Source organism: Haliotis asinina, chromosome 3 (assembly GCF_037392515.1).
Source record: "Haliotis asinina isolate JCU_RB_2024 chromosome 3, JCU_Hal_asi_v2, whole genome shotgun sequence".
NCBI classification, from domain to species: Eukaryota; Metazoa; Mollusca; class Gastropoda; order Lepetellida; family Haliotidae; genus Haliotis; species Haliotis asinina.
Genome location: NC_090282.1, coordinates 81,832,114 through 81,854,529, shown reverse-complemented (window position 1 = coordinate 81,854,529; position 22,416 = coordinate 81,832,114). Strand labels below are relative to the sequence as shown.

Sequence of the window (22,416 nt, the reverse complement as noted above, 5' to 3'; positions counted from 1 at the left end):
GGTAATTTACATATCCACAAGTAGAGCCACCAAGTACTTTGTTAGAAAGCATGAAGGCAACCACCCACAATATCAAGACCACATAGTAACCTTGACATGGTGGTAACCCTGACATGGTGGTAACCTTGGGTAATCTGTAAATAATTACATCTAATGCGTAGCAGTACAGTGTGGTGAGCAAACTTCCTATGGGGAAAGTTCCTTGTGGACAAAGTTCCGTACACCATATAATGTATGTCTTTTCGGCAGCTTTCTCGAAAGTGTGTTGCTCTACTGTAAAGTGTTACGTTTGATGGATGTTCGTAAACTTGCTTTGATGTGCAAATGACTCGTATATATTTGGGGTTCAGAGATGTATCAAAATATGCTGAGCGTTAAACTGTCAGTAAAACAGGGGACATAACTCGTTTCTGAACTACTACTGTCATCATACGGGCGTCTATCGCTTAGAAACAGCTTTAGAAAGATATATAGGTGTAAAGACCTTACCCTAGTACAACATATAGAGTAATATGGGAGGGCCTATACATATATATGTCTTTCTAACACTGTTTCAAAGCGATACACGCCCCTGTGGAAGTTACATCCAGCCAGCCATGCTTCAGGAAGGGAGAATATTCCCAGATATCAGTCCTGTCTAGCAACAGAACAAAACAGAACTTTTATTATGCTGATGCGGGGAGACTAGCTTTAAGATGTACAAACAGACAGGTAAGAGTACATGGGATGGCAGAATGGTTTACACACAAGATTGTACAGTTTTCATGACCTTGGTGAAGAACATGTCAAGATGGGAGGTAACTCAGTGCACAGGAACTGGTAGCTGTATAATACTTTGTATATCTACTAATTCAGCTGTCCAATGGATGTATCATCATGTTGTCGCTGATCAGCTGCTGTGCCTTGATTGGATGCCTCAGTATCCAATGTCTGTTCCACATAGTCATGGTAGTGCAGCAGTAAGTATGACATAGCCTGAGGAGGTGAAAAAGTTTCACTGCAGGCTGGCCTGTAAACCCATGTTGACGAAAACACTTAAAAAAAACTGTTTATTGAGCATTGTGTCACTGTTCAGGTCACACAGGCATTGTAAGCAAATTAGGATTGTGGGGTAAATTAAATGTTTCTCAGGCACATTTTTTAAAAGTGACAAGGGTGGTAGGACTTTTATTTTTAATTTTTGATAGAAAAAAAAGTGACAAGGGAGGAACACATTATTTTTTTCTTACAGAAATACAGTTTGGAAAGTTTAGCATGCTTTAAGGAGTTGTAGAGTCGATCACACTGGTTTTTCAGACAATCATTCTTATGGTGGACAAATCGATCATTGGGATGCATCCAAGTCAAAATTATTTTTGAAAATGGCAATAAAAAATTGTTACCCACACAACTAAAAGTGAAGCACTGATGCCCCAAAAACATTTCACTTTTTTTATTTAGCCTAAGGTTAGTTGGGATGGTAAGGTAAATTGGTAAAATAAGGTAAATCAGTTTTGTAAGGTGAATCATTACCATAAGGTAAATCAGTTTTGTGACAAATGTATAAAAGTAGGGAAACTTTATGTTGTAAGGTAAATGAGTGAAGTAAGGTAAATGAATATTGTAAGATTAACCAGTAAGGTGAATAAGTATTAAAATCAGTTTAATAAAGTAAACTGGCTGTGACACTTTGTATTCTCTTGTTAATGATGTACTACTTGTGCGCAATAAAATCATTTGTAAGGTCTTTTAAACCTCACATATGTCATATACAAATGTACTCGTGCAATATCATTTCCAAGGACAAATTAGGTTATAAGGAACAATAGCTGTGGTGTTCCTTAAACATACAGAACAGCACCAGCTGACTTTGTAACAAGTCTTGTGTGGAATGCATTCACCTGTTAGGCTCCTGTGTTCAGTTTCCTGGACACTGGACCTGGATACATCTTGTGTCCTTGTATTGAGAAATGTTACAATCACATCTTCACACTCTAAACAAGCAGGCACTTCATTGTGATTCTGTGCAGGCTAGAAAAACAACTTTCTTGTTACTTGTCATTTATAACTAACTTAATTCAAATGCTCCTTACTAATATGTGCATGCACTCACACCTGCACTTACTCATGCATTCTCATGCACATGCACATACATGCATGCATGCACACACACACACACACACACCTGCACACACACCTGCACACAACCATACTTGCATATGCATGTTCATCATTCTAAAGGCAGTAATAATCATAACCTCTCTGATGTCGGGTCATCTAAATGTCAAGCCCAAGAGTTACCATTGTTAGTTAACTTGACACCCAACAGTCCTTAATCCACTGCTTTAAGCAATTTCCTACAACTGACTTGCTCCACATTGTTTACTTAGGTAAGTAGCGAGTGTGTGTAGGAAGCTGGAAGTAGCCTGAGGCTGGTCATCTTCCTAGTGGTATCACTTTCCATGTCACATCTGTCATGTCAGTAGCTAGATTAATTGCCATTTATTACACCTACATGTCAAAGTTTCAAATATCGTAAACCTTATAAACACAATCACCTCAGTGGTTAACCTTGCTCAAGGCAATAATGTATGATTGTTTCTTCTTGACTGAGTTAAATGAAGACACATAGCTCTTTGATATATGAAACACTCAGGGATATATAAAGTATTGTGTGATTCATGAATCACTAAGTGATATATAAAGTATTGTTTGATATGTGAAACACTAAGTGATATATAAAGTAATGTGGGATACATGCAGCACTGAGTGACATATAAAGAACTGTGTGATACATGCAGTACTGAGTGATATATAATATAATGTGTGATACATGAATCACTGAGTGATGTATAAAGCATTGTGTGAAACATGAATCACTGAGTGATACATAAAGTATTGTGTGATACATGTAGCACTGAGTGATATGTAATGTAATGTGTGATGCATGAAGCACTAAGTGATATATAAAGTATTGTGTGAAACATGAATCACTGAGTGATACATAAAGTATTGTGTGATACATGAAGCACTGAGTGATATATAAAGAAGTGTGTGATACATGAAGCAATGAGTGAGATATAACATAATGTGTGATACATGAAGCACTAAGTGATATGCATGACATTTTTCTTTTATTTTGGTTTGTAGGCCATAGGCCCATGTACAATACATAAAAAAGAATGCATTTTTCGTAGAATTAGGCAAAAGTTGCAAAGAAATTCAATTAAGTGGGAAACAACATTTTTCTGTTCACAAAAGATTCTTTGATGTAATTGGAACAATTTACAAGGATAAAACTACAAATACTAGTTAATATATAATGATAATGATAATTAGCAACTAAATTTAACTGACCATTTACAAGAACATATCCATCTCTAATTACATTGTAAGCATTACACTCAAATAATGGCTAACATTTTCATTCACCCTCTCGTCCCTCATTCTACAATAGGAATCTACATTCACACCTCATATATTGCATGTAAATGGAGGGAATTTAATATAAGAAGGCAAATCCATGGGTATCCATGGGAAAACTCTCTCCACTACTTCTTTTCCTGCCCTTATTATGACTCAATAAGATCAGATCAATTTTTCTACACTAATGGCTTTGACTTAAATTCAGTTCTTCAAGGTAATCAAACTTCAAGAGACAGAATTAATCAACTTATTCTTGACTCTGTTCATAAATAGCTTTCAAATAGATTCAAATTCTTCTAGCCTACAATTACTATGAACCCTTTTAATGCAACTTGTGTAGACGTATTTCCTGAATGGTAATGATCTAATGCCTTTGTGGAAATAAGTACTGTTTCTTTTGCTTTTTATTTTCTGAAACAGTTCATTACCTCTGTACTGGGTAAATTTTTGATTGCATTATATTATAGTTAATGGAGAGGCACTTGCATAAGCCTTTGGCTTGTGCCAATCCATATTCATGTTATTTATGTTCATAAATAAAAATATGTTTACAAAAAAGAAATAAGAAGGAAAATATTTCCTCTATCAGCTGTGCGGTTGATAAAATTTACAAAGTATTCAACATTCAAACATGACTTAATTTCCTTAAAGAAGATTGATATATGTTACCAGAAATATGTTATCACAATCAATTTATAGTCTATTCTATATTTGAAGCATTGTGTGTGATGTATGAAGCAGTGTGTGACATATGAAGCATTGTGTGTTGTATTTGAAGGGGGATGTGTGATATATAAAGGAGTATGTGTGGTATATGAAGCAGTGCATGTGGTATATGAAGGAGTGTGTGTGATTTTTGAAGCAGTGAATGATATATGAAGCACTACGTGTCATATATGAAGCAGTGCATGTGATATATGAAGGAGAGTGTGTGTTATAACAAGGGGTGTGTGTGATAAATTAAGCAGTATGTGTGAGATAACTCTTAAATATGAAGGAGTGTGTGTAATATATGAAGTAGTGTGTGTGTGATATATGAAGCAATGTGTGTGTGATATATGAAGTAGTGTGTGTGATATATGAAGCAATGTGTGTGATATATGAACTATTTTGTGTGATGATCAAGTATTGCTACCATGTGATCCTCTCACAATAGTCTTGAAGGTGGTGAATATAATTTGACAATGCCTTACAAAGGTTTGTCAGGGAAACAATACAAAGGCATTTTCATTAGAAATCCACGTAAAGGACAGGATGGTCAGACTCAGTGAGTTGGTTCACTGGCTGTCCTCTACAAGCTATATATACTTGCTGGCTGATGTCACCAAGTGAACTGGGTGGTCAGACTCAGTGAGTTGGTTCACCTACTGATTTGTTCAGATATTTACAGGCTCACGTTTTGTTTAACAAGAAACAAACGAAGAAGTAACACATGACCTGATATACTTAGCTTTTATTTTGTTTGATCAGTGTACAAACTTTGTATGAATTCTTTTCATCAAAATATACAAATTAAACATATATTTACATACAACAAATACATAGATAACAGAAATCTAAATTGACCATACGCTCATATCACAACTGAAGGATTCTGTTTCATTTCATGTGATCCTTTCTGAGCTGAAATTACAAAATGGATTTCACCTGAAGCAGTATAGTATTTTTCAGATATCTTATTCACACATCTAAAGACACCTTTTCAAACAAAGATTTAAAACTAACCAGTTCATCCTTCCTGAAACTGAGTTATTTCATTATGGTTTTGCTGAAAATCATGAACATTTGCTAATTCCTACTTCATTCTGATAATCAATGTTTTCAGTACAAAATAAGCAGAACATTTCTATTTATTTTTCATGGCAGTTGTGCAAATACTTGATTAGAATGAACTAATTCATCTGTTTACATATCAGGTCACCACATATTCGCAGCTCTGTATGTCCGCTTCACTAAGAATCCCACGGTACTGTACAAATTTAAGACCAAATCATGGTTTGTAGGAATGTGTCGATCACACATTTCATACATTATTTTATGTCACCTTTGCAGTATTTGCCAGCTTAGAACAGAAAATGTGTGATTGACAGAATATATACTTCCATCTTACAAAACTGATGACTCAGGCAACCACTAGAAAAGTGTAATTGGTCATCCTGAACATCCTTAACATTGAATTTGCTATAAAAGCCAAAGCAAAACTAACTTACGATCCAAAACACAACCCATTTTACCTTTGAGTAATTATTCCTTGTTGGTTTTGTTTGTACTCACATTCGTTTGCACAGTCCAGTGGCTTCAAACAGACCAAAACAATGGTCAGATTTCAAAATAGGTAGCATTAATGTATCATTTATGTTGGGGTTACAGTAGTTTACTGACACCTGTTACCATCTAACTGGCTTCCATGAAAGCTAACCACAAGAATGACTTGAGTATAAACATAACCAAGTATTCACCAGGTGTCTATGTACAAGTTTTGGCACATGTTGGCTAGGACCTCATGAGAGGATGTTTGAGTCAATTTACAGGCTTTGTACAAACTAAGTAATATACAATTTATAGAATCTACAATTAAATAGATGCTTGGCAGGGATTATATAGCAGTGTTCACGTCATACCCCATATCAAACTGAGACACCCATATCTTCAGTCCTGAGACTAATATGATTGTCTTGCTTTATTATGTGGATGACATTAAGACATTAAATAATTTAAATAACCTGTTCATTGTATAGTCATAATATCAGATGGTGAAATGTGCCCATTTCCAAGAAAATGCAATTACCAAAGGAAAGCAAATATTGTCAGAGGAGACAGAGATGACAATGAACTAAGGGAGGTAACTACAATGCCATTGTACAAGTCACTCAAAATGTGTTGACAGCATTCTGGGAAGGGATGTTATACAGCTATGGATATTACTCCCCTATATAACACCTGGCTCATATCACTGAGATATATTGGATGAATATTTTTATCCTGAATCATGCACTTGTTGAGGAGACAATACAATGGGGTATGTGATTGTCACTGCCATCACAATAATCATGATTGTTCAGCTATAATCTTAATCTTAAACCTATAAACAAAGTGACATTAGATGAATGTGTATTGGTATAATTCAGAACATCACAGACTATGATGACAGAGACAACCAATTTGATTACTGTTTTACTTTTTAAATTCAGTGGTCAAGCCAAAAACCTATTCTGGAAATGAACCACAAAAGATTTTACAGGCTATATCATGGTATATTATAACACTGGAACCATGTGTGGTGCTGGATGTGTGTCCCCACTTCCTTAATAGTTACTGATTTGTCTGTACCGAGAACCTGAGACCATGCCCCAAATATATATAGTCGCTGATTTAACACATTTTCTTATAGCACAGTGAGTTCCATTGCCTATGAACAACTGTAACAACTGATATGAAAGTTTAATAAACAAATTCAATGTAAGCAGTTAATGCAAACCAAACATATTTCACTAAATAAATATATTTCGAAAAAACACATTATTGAGAAATGATTCAAGACCTTTCTTTACCTCAGATTATCTTCTGAAGAAAGGGAAATGTTAAAAAAAATACAATACAATCTTCATTAAAGATAACAAGATAATGATCTGCCCTATGAGGAGACACTTTCACCCAGTTACTTTGTTTAAGTTGGACTTAATTGTGTGCTCTATGCATTTAATGCCCTATTTGTTGATGTCTGGTGGTATTTACCATGCAAGTCTGATATATATATGGCAGATATGTATACATGACACCTCTTCTTTAATTGGTATGTCTAGAAGTTGGGCAGATGAAGAATGAGGACAATCTTTATGGATACACAAGAGAATAAAGAAGTAGTCCTCATTCCGTGTGATGCCTTTTGAGTCATTGGTGTCCTTGCAGTATCACGCAAATTCAGCCTCTTAACCATGGCTGACAACAGTGGACATTTAAAAATTGGATCGGAATTGTCTATACACAACATGTCGGCTCAATAAATTAAGATGTTTCAGGGGAACTTGCTTGTTTGCACTGATATGTTTGACTGTGTAGATGGTTTTGACCACATCTGCTCTCTCCAGAAAGTGCAGTTAATGTGATATGTAATGCTTCTTTTATTTTGGCACATTGGGTTAAAACATTGCACAGGATAAACAAGTGAGACAAATATCTTGAGCATTAGGTATGAATACTATCTTGGGAGTATGTTCAGATACAAGATCTTGTGTATAGGATTACAAATTATTTGTCATTGTTTTAGTTTTCATTGTGATCAGTCCAGTTTTGCTTCATCAGGACTTTCACTAAAGAGGCTACATATGGCAGGCTGTGTCAGTTGCACAACATCAGTGCCAAATATGCATTATGTTGGAAAAGTGCACATTGCATGTCCAAATCATCATCAGCTACACAGCATGTAGAATCCCTGTGCAGGGCATATCCAGGTACAATCTAACCCCATTTCTTGTGCAGTCACTGTCTGCACATTTGGCACATGATTCTTTTCCGTCATGTGTCAGGTCTCTTCCAGGTCATGTTATATTGGACTCATATTAATAGGAAAAGTTAAGAATGTTGTGCATTGCACCAGTCATATGATATGTAGGCTATCAATGATATTCCCATAGACTACACTGAGACCTTTAAGTCATAACCTTTCTCAGGCACTGTGTGTATGAGCTGTGTTCTTGACACTCATGCCTGTTCTGAGGAACATTCAACATCCTGAATATCTTTCCACTAGGGGTCATACAACATCCTGAATGACATTTCCCTAGGCATATCTTCAAAGTCCAAACTAAATTTGAAGCAGCTTACTTTATCAGTCCTAAATGGCATGATATTTTAACTTGAAATCCCCTGGCACACATTCACAGTCCTAGATGGTACTTTGGCCAGAAATCCACAGGAACACATTCTCAGTCCTAGGCAGTGTTTGCAAAGGAATTCTAAGGCACTCATTCACAGTCCTAGATGCTGTTGTGCCCAGAAATCCTCAGGCACACATTCACTGTGTTGACGATATTTCCCTTGCACTTTCACATTTCTAATGTTGTTCAGTCCTTGTGAACACTTCTGAGCACACTGCTTTAGGGGCATCATTTTAATGCACACTGTGTAAGGTCATTGATGATGAGGCTGTAGAAATGGCAGGGCTGCTCAGCACTGAAGCGTACTCATTTAAAGCCTGAAACAAAAAAAACAAACAAAATGGCAAGAATTATTTCAGTAAGGATGTTCTTAGCATCATTGAAGCTGTGATGGATGGGTGTGTGGATTGACTGAGTGTCTGGACTGACAGGGTGTCTGGATTGATAGGGTGTGTGGATTGGCAGGGTGTCTTGTCTGACAGGATATCAGACCTGACGGAGAGTTTGGATTGACATGGTGTCTGGATTGACATGGTGCCTAGATTGACAGAATGTCTGTATTGGCCAGGTGTCTCGATTGGTGGAATGTCTTGGCTGACAGGGTGTCAGTGCTGACTGAGAGTTTGGATTGACTGAGAGTTTGGATTGACAGGGTGTCTGGACTGACAGGGTGTTTGGATTGGCAGACCATCAACTGACAGACTGTCAGAGCTGATTGGGAGTTTGGATTGATAGGGTGTCTGGACTGACCAGGTGTCTGGACTTACAGGATGTCTGGACTGACACAGCATTTGGACTGACCGGGTGTCAGAGCTGACAGGGTGTCTGGACTGAGAGTGTTTGGACTGACCGGGTGTCTGGACTGACCGGGTGTCTGGATTGACAGGGTGTCTGGACTGACAGGGTGTCTTGGGTGTCTCAACAGACTGAATGTTTAGACTGACAGCCTGGCGTCATGTTTAGTACAATAGTAGATTTAAAGTGTAAACTTTGATACATGATTTAATATGTTCTACAATCACATTCAGGGGGGAATTCAAGAACTGACGTGCCTATGACTTTGTATCCAAAAACATATTTTGCAGGCTCCAGTTCACATGCAACAGTATGTCTAACAGCAATTTTTGCACAATAAATTGTAAGAGTTTCACTGACTTGGTTACATCCTAGAACATCCTGGTATGCATACACAGCAATTAATGCACATCTGTTGTAAGTGTTGCTCAGCCAGGTGTGAGGTCATTGTTTGTACAAGTATCACAATTCATGTTTATTCCATGAACGGGTGTCCAATGTGTCTAGTTATTTGTAAATGTTTGCCTAATTGCTTAGTAAGGAACAGGTATCCAATGTGTCTAGTCATTTGGAAAAGCTTGTCTAATGGTCAGGAATTGAAAACAGGACACAAAATGAAACGAATTACACTGTGATGATTTAACTATTATGATTGTGTCTTCTAATGAATGAAGATGATTTAACCATTATGATTGTGTCTTCTGTGAATGAAATTCTATTTCAATAAAAAATTCAATGTTTCCACTACAATTCCACATGGTATGAGAGCTAACTGTGAGATAATTATTTTGAACATCTGGTTGGTTTATGAATGTCCACGTAGCTCACAGTTATTACAACATACACTCCTTAGTTAGACGAGATCAACCGGATGTTCAGTCAGGCAGAGAGACCTGTTCAGTAATACCCAAGCTGACTGGCAATATGACAGGTGTATATATGCTGATGAGTTATTGGTAACAATATACAGGACACACTAACATTATTACAAAACGTACTGACTGAAAACAGATCTCAATAAACCAAATGACTGTGAAAAACGTGCATATTATGTATACAGGACTGTGTTCATAGAGTGCTACATGTCCCAAGTGACAGGTCAACATTGACGTCATCTTGACAGTGACAGGTCAGCATTGATGTCATTTTGATGACTATAGAACAAATCCCTCTGTAGACATAAAAATAAACTGGAACAAAAACAAAAGCCCCTAGAACAGAATCCCAGATAGACAAAACCCCAAATGAAGAGATATGGACGAAACCCCAAAGCATGTTTTAACTATACCGTATATTATACTGTATATTAACTATATAAGTGGCATGTTTTATTATCCCCTGCCATGCATTTAACGCGAAGCGGGGGATATAGTATTAGGCTCTGTCTGTGTAGAAATCAATCTTCGATGTAACCATATATATACACACATAACTCAGAGGGAGTGTTTTAAGTGAGTCTAAACTTTTGAAACTGAGTATATTATCATATTTTGTTATGACACAGACAGGGACTGAACCGCTAACCGTCTGCTCTGTGGGCTGACACCCTATCACCCCACCAATGACATACCAGAGAGAACGATTGTCTGGACAGATTCCACAGATTCGTTCTAGTCTGTTTTTGATAGAATATCCTAGATATTCAGTTATTTGTTATACAGTGTCTCCTATATTTTTGCTTTGTCAGATATATTTTTTCTTTCATTTACAGTTAATAATAATAAGAAAAAGAAGGGCCTGATGATGTATGCCTCTTCATGGTGGGCCTACATAGGGGAATTTTATTCCCTGAACTGAACATGCATCACGTAGTTAGGGCTGACCCCAGAAGTTGCTTTTCTTACTGGGTTACAAATAGACAAGAAGAACTAAATCTTTCATTTCCACAGCCCAATCAGCCTTCCTTTCTTCCCTGCAAAAAAAAAACCATACTGGAGATGAGACTTGCCCCAGGAGAAGGCACAGAACCCTGCCAAGTATATTTGGTCAAAACATCTAAAATCCACACTACTTGAGAGTGCAAAGGCAACAGGATGGCTTAATAATCAATGTATCAATGGCAAGTCGCTTCAGCTGCATTTGGACAAAGCCATGCCCATGTGACAGAGCAAAATCTCCGAGACCAACTCAGGTGGCTTAAACATCTCATGCCCCATCAGCCATTTCAACCCACATCTGGTGCCCGTCAGGAACCATTGCATGAGCACAATGCTCAAGTGGCAGAGGACCCCAAACTTCTGATGGACATTTGAGTCAACCTCTTTCCTCTTGCTGATGGAAACTCTTCCAACAAAAAGGCCATCGGTCCCAAAATTTCTCAACTAAACTCTTCTCCTTTCTTAGTTGTAGATCTTACTGAAAATCCTGTTTTGTTCGGTTCTATTCATGAGGAAATTTGTGATTTACCTTTGGAAGAAATAGAGGCCAATTAAACAACTAATTTTCTGTGTCTATGCTGCTGCTTGCACTTTGGAGGAACTTAAAGTTTCTACAGACAAAAGACTAAAGAAAAGCTGGTCTCTTGTAAAATTTACTGAAACAAGAAGAAATATTTCCTGGATAGAGCTATGCCTGAAGTTAGGATCATCAGGGAGTCCCATGTCTAAACGACAAAAGGCAGTTTGGAGAAAATTGAAATTACAGCACAAGACAACAAAAGAAAAGGTACTTCTCCAAACTGTTGATTCCGTTAAGGTAAAAATAAAATTACGGACCAAAAGAAAGAAAAAATGGGATCAGAAAAACAAATTTATCAAACAAAATAAAGTTTTTAGAAATAATTAAAAGCAATTCTACAGGCAACTTAAGTGATGGTGATGGTGAGCGTGATAAATGGCCTCCCATGGATGCCAATGAAATGGTCAGGAAACAGTTGTGGTCTATACCCAGTGACTAACCTGGAGCCACCATGGGTCAGTGATTTTGACCATGCAATGCATGAGAAAGTAACTAGGTCATTTGTCTGTTACATCTCACCCGATTGCCTGAAAAGTGCCATTAAAAAGTCCAAATCTAATACAGCAGCAGGGCCTGATGACATTCAAAACCAGTACTGGAAACTGTTCCCTTGTGCCCAAACACCATTACTTCACTGTTTTAATTCTCTTCTGGACACAGGTGATGTTCCTCCATGGCTCTGCAAAGGTTGCACAATACTTCTCCCTAAATAAGGAGACTTGACTGATCCCAAGAACTTCTGCCCTATCACTTGTTTGAATACATTATACAAATTATTCACAGGGTGTTTGATGAACTTCTTGTACAGAAAACGATTTTGGAAGAGGCAAAAAACGTATCACCGCAACCTTGCCATGTGCTGGATGGACTACAAAAAGGCATATGACTCTGTCCCACACGATTGGATTCTGAAGTCACGATTGGATTCTGAAGTCTCTTCAGTGTATTGATCTCCCTGAGTGACTACTTAATTCACTCAAGTCTTAATGAGTGGCTGGTCGACTCAGCTTGAGATGTACTTGCAGGAGCAGGTGCAAACTTCAGAATCTATTCCAATCGGAAGGGGAATATTTCAGGAGACTCCTTCAGTCCTTTGATTTTTATCCCCACGGCATGTAATGTGGGGGATATAGTTGACGCCTCGTCTGTCTGTCCATCTGTCCGTCCATCATTTTCTGCAGGAGCATAACTCAGAAACCGTTCAATAATTTTAGACCAAACTTGATAGATATAGTAATCTCAGCCTATAGTTGTGCCATTAGCTATTTACACACTTTTGGCATTTTTATTTTTTTTGTTTTTCCATGGAACATTTTGGTGTGAGTCTAAAGGTGGGGTGGGCTTCTTTTCCAGAGCAGAACTCAAAAACCATTCAATATTTTTCTGCAAAACTTTTGTGATTTATCATTTTCCCAGTTTCCATGAAAATGATTCTGACTTAGTTCCAAAATGGAGGGAATGGAAACTAGAAAATGGAACTGTAACACTATTTAATATCTTACAGCAAAACTTAGCAGATATTTGAGGCAGACCACAAAGTGGTGCCTTTTTCTAATTACAATGTTGTAGCATATTTATGTTTCCGGTTTTCATTGAAACAATTCTGACTTAGTCTCAAAATGGAGGGATAGGCAGAGCACAACTCGAAAACCATTTCATATCTTTAACAGATCTTGGCAGATATATGAAACAGATCTTGAAGTGGTGCCTTTTGCTGTTTACAGATATATGGCATTTATATTTTTCATATAGTTTCAAGTAACTGGGGGCCGGTCGGATATAGCATCTTCTGATGACTCTTATTTGTCTGTCTTTAAATCTTTTGATTTTTCTGCTCAGTAGGAAGGAGGGTTACCATCCCAGACCTCTTCGGCACAGATCCCCAACACCTCTTCTACATGGATGACATCAAGCTTCTTGACTAAGGAGATACCAATTTGAAAGCACAGCAGGTTCTCCTTGTTGAATCATTTTCTAATGATACTGGCATGACATATGACCTTGACAAATGTAATTCTCTTCATCTGAAACATGGCAAGGTAACTAATGATGGATCAGTCAAGTTAGAAGGGTGAGTAGTTATTGAGCATCTTGTGGAAGATCAGGCCTACAACTATCTTGGAATGCAACTTCGGGACAAGCTCCTGAATGACCAGATTCAAGATAAACTTGAGTATAAATCTTGTTTAAAGAAAATCTGTAGTTTAGAGTTAAATGCTCGAAACAAAGTCAAAGCCACCAATACTTTTGCTGTGCCAGTCCTTTCCTATTCCTTCGGAGTAGTAGATTGGACAAAACAAGACACCTAGAGTCTTCACTGCCTGACCAGAAGGATCATGTCTGATAACAGAGCCCACCACAGAGTTCCTCTATTAATTGTGCTAATCATTTCTGGAGGTCAGGGTCTGATTAATGTTTAGGTTCTTCATGATAGAATTTTATTGTGTACTTTTGCACATATTTATTTATCGGATGATCCTCTGATGATGCACATCAAGTCTCACAATGAAAGCAAGAAATTCCATTGCTGTTTTAAGCATGCCAATGTTGTTGGACATAATCTGAAATTTGAAGTTGATTTTGTTGATGGTGATGTACTGCTGAATAGTACAGCGATGGGAGTAAACCAAGTCTGCTCAGGATCTGTACTTTGTGAAGAAGCTTTCTGAGAACCTATTGCATTGTATGTCAATGCAGTGTACACACATGCAGCTGGTCTCAAATGTGAAACTGAGGGCTTCCTTTTGCTGCTCAAGACCAGTCACTTCCCAGTCATCAGAATGTGATTCTTAATCAAAAGGTTAATACGAAATGTCGTCTTTGCAATGAATGCACAGGGACTGTCCAAAACGTTGTTAGTGGATGCCCTTCCTTGGCACAAACAGCATATCTTAAAGGTCACATGCAACGTAAAACACAACTTTGAAATTCTGATACCTTTCGGAATGCACTTACCAAAAGAAATCATGAAAAATGCCAACACAACCTATAAGGTTGAAAACAATGCAATGACAAAATGGCTGTGAAGTCAGAGTTCAACAGCTATGCTGCACTGCACTCGTAATACATGTGCAGTGAATAGGTTCACAGAGCTTGAAACAGTATGGCAGTATGAGGTCATGAGCAGTAGACTAATCTTAGTTGTGTACACAAACAAGTAAATAATCAGCTTGTTACATAATAAACATCCTCATTGTGATAAACAGACTCTGTCACAGAGAAAACTCAATGCCTGATTTATTGACACCTACGCGTCTGCATGCCTGTCTGCTAATGACAATATGGCAATACTTCAATCTTTGACCACATGCAATTTGAAATTAACACCTATGAGGCATATAAGCCATAAACAAAGAGCCAGCTAACCAGTGGCCAATGACTGGGTTCAGTATCATTGCTGCTTTGTTCAAGGGAGGTAAACCCAAGTACAAAATATTGCACTTTTGATTTGCAATTATACGCTTATAAGTTTGTTTGTTCTTAATCAGCAATGCATTTTATTTATCATGAATAAATTATAACTGTTTTTAATATTGTTTGATATTTTGGTTGCATGTGACTTTTAAAAGACATGGCTTGCTGCTTTTACTATTGTCTCCACCATGCCTGTGGCTTTGACTCCGAGGTCCATCCATGGTATGACCTTGAACATGTCCAGGGTGTCCTGGAAAATGATGATTTCAAACTTCTCTAGAATAGGCCAATATACAGCCTGAGATGAATTCCATTCAACAAACCTGCTTTTGTCCTTTTTGATAAAGCCAGTGAATTGATTTATATCATTCTTTTCAATTTTCTTTCCCTTTTGACAGCAATGCAATTGGCAAGATTCAGGAAAAGCATTATAAATATGAAGCCTCGCCTTTGAAATGTCTCGCTTGCATCCAGAGTACACTGCTGTCAGGTTCCCCATTGTTCTCAGTGCCCTTGGTTTGGTACCTCCTGATCTCTCGGTGCAGATCTGGAGAGTGCCCAGGTTCTCCACCAGGAGCACAGCCATTCTGACATTCTACGTAATGCGGAAGGCTGCAGTGTTGGATGCCTTCTCCAAAAGGTTCTAGGTGAGTTTGACTAGGCAGTGTTTCCTGGGAGAAGTCCCATTCACTGTCTGGGCTGTGTGTAATGGGGGCAAGGGCCCTGAGCTGATGATGAGCCTTACCGGCCTGACTGTACCAGGACCACTTGAACCCTCATTGCTGCATTTCTATCTTAATCTGTAAAACATAATAACAATAATACAGTAGATTTGTAATGTGCAAAAAAACTCCAGTGTCTGCTCATGGTGCTGCAATAAAATTAAAATACACTGCAGTACAGGTACTATGTTTTCACTGGTTAATCAGTTTTTATAGAATTTTGGAAGAGGTGTGTCCTCGGGCAGTGCCTCCTGTCAGATCTTGTTTTGAACAGCATTAAGTCTTGCATCATAGGTAGAAACAATTAATTCTGTCTAAACTGTGACGCATAAATTGTCAGGCATAAACTGTGATGTGACAGGTATTGCTTTTAAAGGAAATTAGCAGGTGAAATGAGATGCAGCAGCAATGATGTAATGTTTATAGTCTTTACCTGTGTGTACCACTGATACAGGTACATCATATTTCACATTTGAAATTATATGTTGAACTTAAGTTCACAAGATTAAATGCTCACATGAATGAAAGTATATTTAAAACATTGACACAGTTTAGACCATGCTTTTAACTACATGTAATTTATTTCTGAAACTGAGAGACTGAGACTGAACTTTGGAATGTTTGTTTCCTGTTATGTTGACATACAATTACTGTTAGTTTTTCAAAGTTTTGAAAAACAGTTTGGGATGGCTATTGTTGTAGAGATCAATAATCATTGACTAAATATCAGAGAAGTTAGTTTGATCATAAAAGAAAAAAAATTCTCCATGAGAAATCAACATTTTACATCATGGAAGAGTGGAGAAACATGTTTGTGTTGATTACTGACAAAACATTGTTTTTAACATAATTTAGAAACAGTCCATATATGAAAATATGTTATGTGTGTGTCAGTAAAAGCTTTAATTACAATACTTTTTTATGATATTATCGACAACACAAGCTTCATTTTAAAAATCCTAATTCTAATTGACTCTTTAGTCAGCCCAAATATCAATGCTGACACCAATTTATATCCTTTGAAAGTATGATCCAGTTGAGCTGCTCCATAGTAGTACTGTTAACGTTTTTCAGTTGTTGTGTTTCCAAGAAAAATATATCACATAACAATAGGGTTATGTCCAGAATCTGAGGCATAACATAAATGGTGTGATATTTCTTCCTTTTTTTTGAAAACTGTATGCACATCAGGAAAATTGTATAGAGTTGTATACTCCTCAGGGAGTTGAGACTGATAATATGATGGACCAATGATGCTGGCATTCATTTATTGAGGGAAATATATGTCAGCACCTTGAGCAAGCACTAGTCACCTTGTACACATTTGTACGCTGTGTGAATATCTTAAAATAAAAATATAATGATAAAAATTCAAGGGTTCCTTTAACATATTCCAGTTTTCATCATCAGCATTGAAAAGAAATGTGGTGATGTAAACTAGAAAATAGCAAAGGAACAATTCAATTTTCCTGTGATATTTTCTGTAAGTGTTTGCAAAGCAGGAGGTTCACAATAGGGGTAGTGTGTCACTCCTGACAGAATCTACCTGATAAACCTTTCATATGGATTCACTTTGGCCTGTATATTTGTGAAAGGTAGAGACTCACTTTGATTAATTTTTGCAATACCTGATGTAAAAATGGGGATATGAAGTTGTGCACTGTCCAAACACTGATCACATTTCTTACCACCACAGCACGATCAAATTCACATGTTTCAGTTACTCCAACATCTGAATTTATCTATATTTAAATTAACTAGAGAAGTATATACAGTAATTTGTTCCCAGTTGTATTTTGTATGTATCTGACATAGAATTTTGCTTCCAGAAAAATCTTTCTGTCATTACTATATTTCTGAGATTGCACACCTGCCTAGAGACAATACTTTTATGTGTGGCTTCTACTTACATTATATATCAGTGTATACTGCTCCTTGGTCTGCACTGATCCAGCACGCTCCTTCCGTAGACGGTACACGGTGTGGAGAATATCAACAAGACGCAGATTCTCATACTGCCTCATGCAGATATCAGTCCCGATGAATGTGCCTGTTCTTCCTGTTCCTGGGCTGATGAAGAACAACAGAAATACAATGACATGCAATACCTTGCCTGTGAACCAAGGCACACAGAAAACAATAATGGTGGGTTAACCTGCTTCTTCCCCTACTGTTTAAAAGGTTTGTGAAGAGGCAGTAAAATCTCGCTAACATGATGGAACAAATCTACAGCTGCTGTACATGCAGGGTGTACAGCTTACACCTGGAGCTGCATGGAACAACTCAGCCAATCCTAAAAGGGGCATCAGACTGATTGAGGGTCAGATGATAGGGTCCAACATGCCAGTTATGCTACTATTGAGAAAAATTCTCTGGAAAGACTTTTGGACTGCCAACAAAGATTTAAGATAAATAAGAATAAGAATAATAAAGCATTTATTAAGCACCTGATATCCACCGTAGAGATGCTCAGTGGTGCTGTCACAATATTGAGGAAGGAAATAGTTAATTCAGCTGTTACAGACAGGCAGCAGTGAACACATGAATCTCTAGGAGACCTGTTCCTGATTTCTTTTGGAGGAGAAGGCTCATTCAGACAGTTGGATTGGGGATATGCCTTGGGTGAGGCAATAGTCACAGGAGGATCAGAGACCTAATTGGGGTACATATACATAGAGATGAGTTGCTTGAGATGGTCAGGAAAGTTCTCATTGTAGAAACAGATAGAGGGCAACGTTTTTCTCAAACGTCAGTGTAGTAAGGGCTATAGTTTCACCTTGGTCATCGCAGTGAAAAAAATCTTAAAATATCTTAGAGAATATTATTTAAGTTCATTTTGTAGACTGTGAATATTATCAGCTTGTTGTCATGGTTACCTGCAGTGCACTATTAGCGGTGCCCCACTGTCCTCGTAGAAGACCCTGGTGTCCAGGATGAACTTCACCAGGGATATAGGCTCTGGGCTGCCATGTTGGGGCCAGGCAGTGTACCAGCAGTGCTTTACTTCCCGTACCAGATTGTTCTGTCGACACACGTCAAAAACATCTAGCTTTATCTCAATTCCAGTTTGATCATTTATATGCATTAAGTTTTCATATGTATGTTGTTCACAAAGTTAGTGCACAATGTCCAAATTCTTAATTTCATAACTGGTTTCATAAGAACAGTGATGATTTTTAAACGTCTCCCTGGCTTTTTCATTTTATGTCTACTGAATTATTTCAAAGTTCACTTATATTCTAATTAATTAATTAGCACTAATGCATGAAACTTTACATACACCCAAGGTATCAGGGCCCCTGATGGGTTGAAATGTCACTGTTCTCATTAACTGTTACCACAAATGTGAGTACTATTTCAATTTACCTTTTTCTTGACCAAGTCAAGATTTGTACAGTAAAGTGTGCACGGATGAGTATATAAATCCAATATGCATTTTCTCCCTCCCTCCTTCACTCTCTCTCTCTCCCTCACTCACTCACTCACCCACTCACTCACTGACCCACTCACTCACCCACTCACTATACTGTGGATATGGAAACCTCATCACTACACAAGGGAGATAACCATGGTATGCATGGAGGCCCATAGATAATAAACCATAGGGTCACCAGCATCTAAACTTGTGTCCAAGGGTGAACCCTGAACCAAAAGGCAATAATATGCAATGTGATGCCTTAGTTTCCAAGTTACTGAGTGAATAAAATCACCTGTGGATTTCTGTGCATTGACTGTTTTTCATACCAGACCCAAGTGAGTATTAGGGGCATCTGTTAAATTTGCATCATTGAATGTGTCCAGATCATTATGGCTGCATGATTTCACCTCAATGTCCTTCAGTTCCAGTATGGAGATGATGTATTCCTGGTGCACGTCTTTCTTCTTCAGGAGAATCATGAAGTCCCCGTATCTCTGGAGGGAGTCTCCCAGACAGTCAGGCAAGTAGTGGGCACACTTGGGCTGAACACAGTGACAGTTAGTCTACATTATTACAGAACACAACTAACTGTTTGGAGATCCAAATTCCACAGCCAATATTATCTCCTTGACATGTGTTAGTTGTGAGATAATGTGTTGATCATTTAATATAAATAAATATTATAGATATTTAGATGATTTGAATAATTAAGAAACATAAAAAGTATTTTTTATTCATTTTTACTGGGAATTTTATGAAAAGAAATCTGCTGTCTACTCAGCAAGCAACTCACATGGCCGTTTTCCTCCATGGCAGTTAGCATGATTATGACACGTGACTGTTGCTCCCAGACCATTCTCCAGAAGTCAGCAACAGTGGAGTCTAGAGGCGCCTGTGTCGCTACGTATGCCCGCTTGTCGTCATTGTAGCCCTAGTTAGAAAACAACATGAGAGTTGCTGTGAGTATTATTGCTATGTCAGTAACAATACAAAACCAATCCAAACCAACTTCTAAATGCCTATCAAACATCTGACCAAATGGTTGATAGTATGAGCATCAAATGTCTTGATTTGTTAGAATGTTATGTATAATGGGCACTAAATCCCTACTTAATCATTTTGTTATTCAGTGCTTGTGATGCCTCCAATACAGCCATACGTACTGTTACAAAATTAGCATTGATATAATCCGAAGCAACTTGGCTGAGTCTCCTCTTCAGTTTCACCCTTGTTTCAGGAACTGAAACAAATGAACACAAGACTGAAATGAGATGTGCCCTTTGAATATATGCATATTCCTGTTTGCCTTGAAATGTAGGCGAAGAACACAATCATATTTCTGTACTCACTGCACCATGAAGTGAAGTGTGTGTTTCCTTGCTTGTACTATCTGAGAACTATGCTCATTTTACAGTGAGAATGTCATGAAATAACTGCATGTTTCATAGGAGGATCCACAGGAGGGGTACAGGGGTGCGCACATGCAAACATACACAACCCCACCAACACCTACCCCTTTTGTCCTGAAAGTATATTACAAGACCATTGAAACTCTCGAGAAAATGAAATGTGCACCCCATTTTCTCATGAGTGTGCACCCCTTTCCTCAAAAAAATGTATCTGACCCAGATGTTTTGTCTTTGTTGGATGCCAAATGATGTCACAGCTATACCCATTTGTTGAGTGACATCAACGTTGATCCATAATTCTATAAATTTTAACAGTGTTGAGGAAGTCCATTTCATATTGTATGATTCCTGAATTTAAGAGATGGGCCTTATGATTGCATATTTAATATAATTACCAAAGGGGTCATCTTTCATTATTAAGAGTGGGGCTTAAATACATGAATTCATGATACCAAGCAGTATCTTTCTGAACTGTGTATCTTTTACACATGTGAATCAGATAGGGGTAAGAAAACTGTGTCCACTTACTTGGTATGACATTAGCATATCTGTTTTTGTCCTCCGCACCAACAGGAACTGTCGACAGCCGGGGGGTGAGGTTCGGGACAAACTGCACACAACACAGACTGTATTGACATTGGATTACTGGAGGTCAGCACCACAGGGAATTATGGGTGTAGCTTTAATTCAAACAACTTAACAGTCATTCTTGAAACATTAAAGAAAGGTCAGATAGGAGGTACAGGTCAAGCTACCTCACTAATCCATTATGAATGTGGAGATTTAATGGGGTACTACTATAGGTATCTGGATCTTCAGTAAAGTACCTGGAATTCCTCTTTCAGCACCTCTGGCTCCAGGCATCTATTGGCAAGGCCAGCAAAATTCACTGGGAATGATGGCTCTGCCTGAAACGTGGATATGATTGACATCAGTACATTTTTCATAACTTAGAAATGGTTGACATAAAGTAAATCTTTTGTAACTTAGAAACATTTGACATCAGTACATCCTTTGTAACTTTAAAATGTTTGACATCAGTACATCCTTTGTAACTTTGAAAAATTTGACATGAGTACATCCTTCATAAATTAGAAACATTTGACATCAGTAAATCTCTGTAACTTGGAAATGTTGGACATCAATGCATCTTTCATAACTCTGTAACTTTTGGTACTACAAACATAAGAATACTGGTTGCTGAAAATATTAACATCAGTTCCTCTAATGAAAAATGAGAGATATTGACATCAATACATTGATTAAAGATGACAAATATTGATACTAATGCACCTTTAGAAAGATGAGAAATATTGACAGTAATACATCTCCAGATCTTTGTAATGCTGCCCTCAGTGCCACAGCTCACCAATCCCTGTTACAATTTTATTGGTTACAGATGATTGATGATCTCCTTAGATATTCTGGTATGATAATGCAGCGGATCAAACAAACAATCTTCTGTTGTCCAGTCTATCCACTTGACTGTGAAGGAAGTCTTACCATCTCTGAAGGGTCCATGCCGGGGTTGAACAGGCCACTGTTGGGTCGAGACTTGGTGACAGATGCCAGAGCTATGGAGTCCATGCTGGTGAAGGAAGGGTGACGTGAGTCCGGCAGGTACACCCGTTTGTTGCGGTTACGCATCACTATCTGGAAAAGGGATCAAATGCTGCAAAATACTAAACAGGAGACATCTTCAAAAGGGAAACTTCAGTCTGACAAGTTTACAACCTCTTTCACAAACTGAAACTATTCATGTGATTTGTAACAATCACTATGCTTGTAAGGATATTTAGGACCTTAGAGGGTTCCATAGCTGCAGAACAGACATGGCTTTACTCATCAAAAGTGAGGCTCCAGTAGGTCACATTTTAATCTAAGGTCTCATATCTGCCTCCCTTTAGTACATCACTAAA

General features: G+C 37.8%; 1 protein-coding gene across 2 annotated transcripts in view; it reads right to left on the bottom strand.

Moving 5' to 3' along the window:
- Positions 1–4,843: 4,843 nt before the first annotated feature.
- LOC137278580 (uncharacterized) overlaps positions 4,844–22,416 on the bottom strand; it is a 38,849-nt gene continuing 21,276 nt past the window's right edge. For both annotated transcript variants that reach the window (XM_067811039.1, XM_067811040.1), the window contains exons 5-13: positions 22,001–22,150; positions 21,325–21,405; positions 21,026–21,107; positions 20,252–20,328; positions 19,882–20,019; positions 19,496–19,630; positions 18,547–18,692; positions 17,581–17,740; positions 4,844–8,599 (exon numbers count right to left, since the gene is read on the bottom strand). In XM_067811039.1, the coding sequence (XP_067667140.1) occupies positions 8,516–8,599; positions 17,581–17,740; positions 18,547–18,692; positions 19,496–19,630; positions 19,882–20,019; positions 20,252–20,328; positions 21,026–21,107; positions 21,325–21,405; positions 22,001–22,150 (1,053 nt within the window). In that variant the 3' untranslated portion in view covers positions 4,844–8,515. The remainder of the gene's footprint in view (positions 8,600–17,580; positions 17,741–18,546; positions 18,693–19,495; positions 19,631–19,881; positions 20,020–20,251; positions 20,329–21,025; positions 21,108–21,324; positions 21,406–22,000; positions 22,151–22,416) is intronic.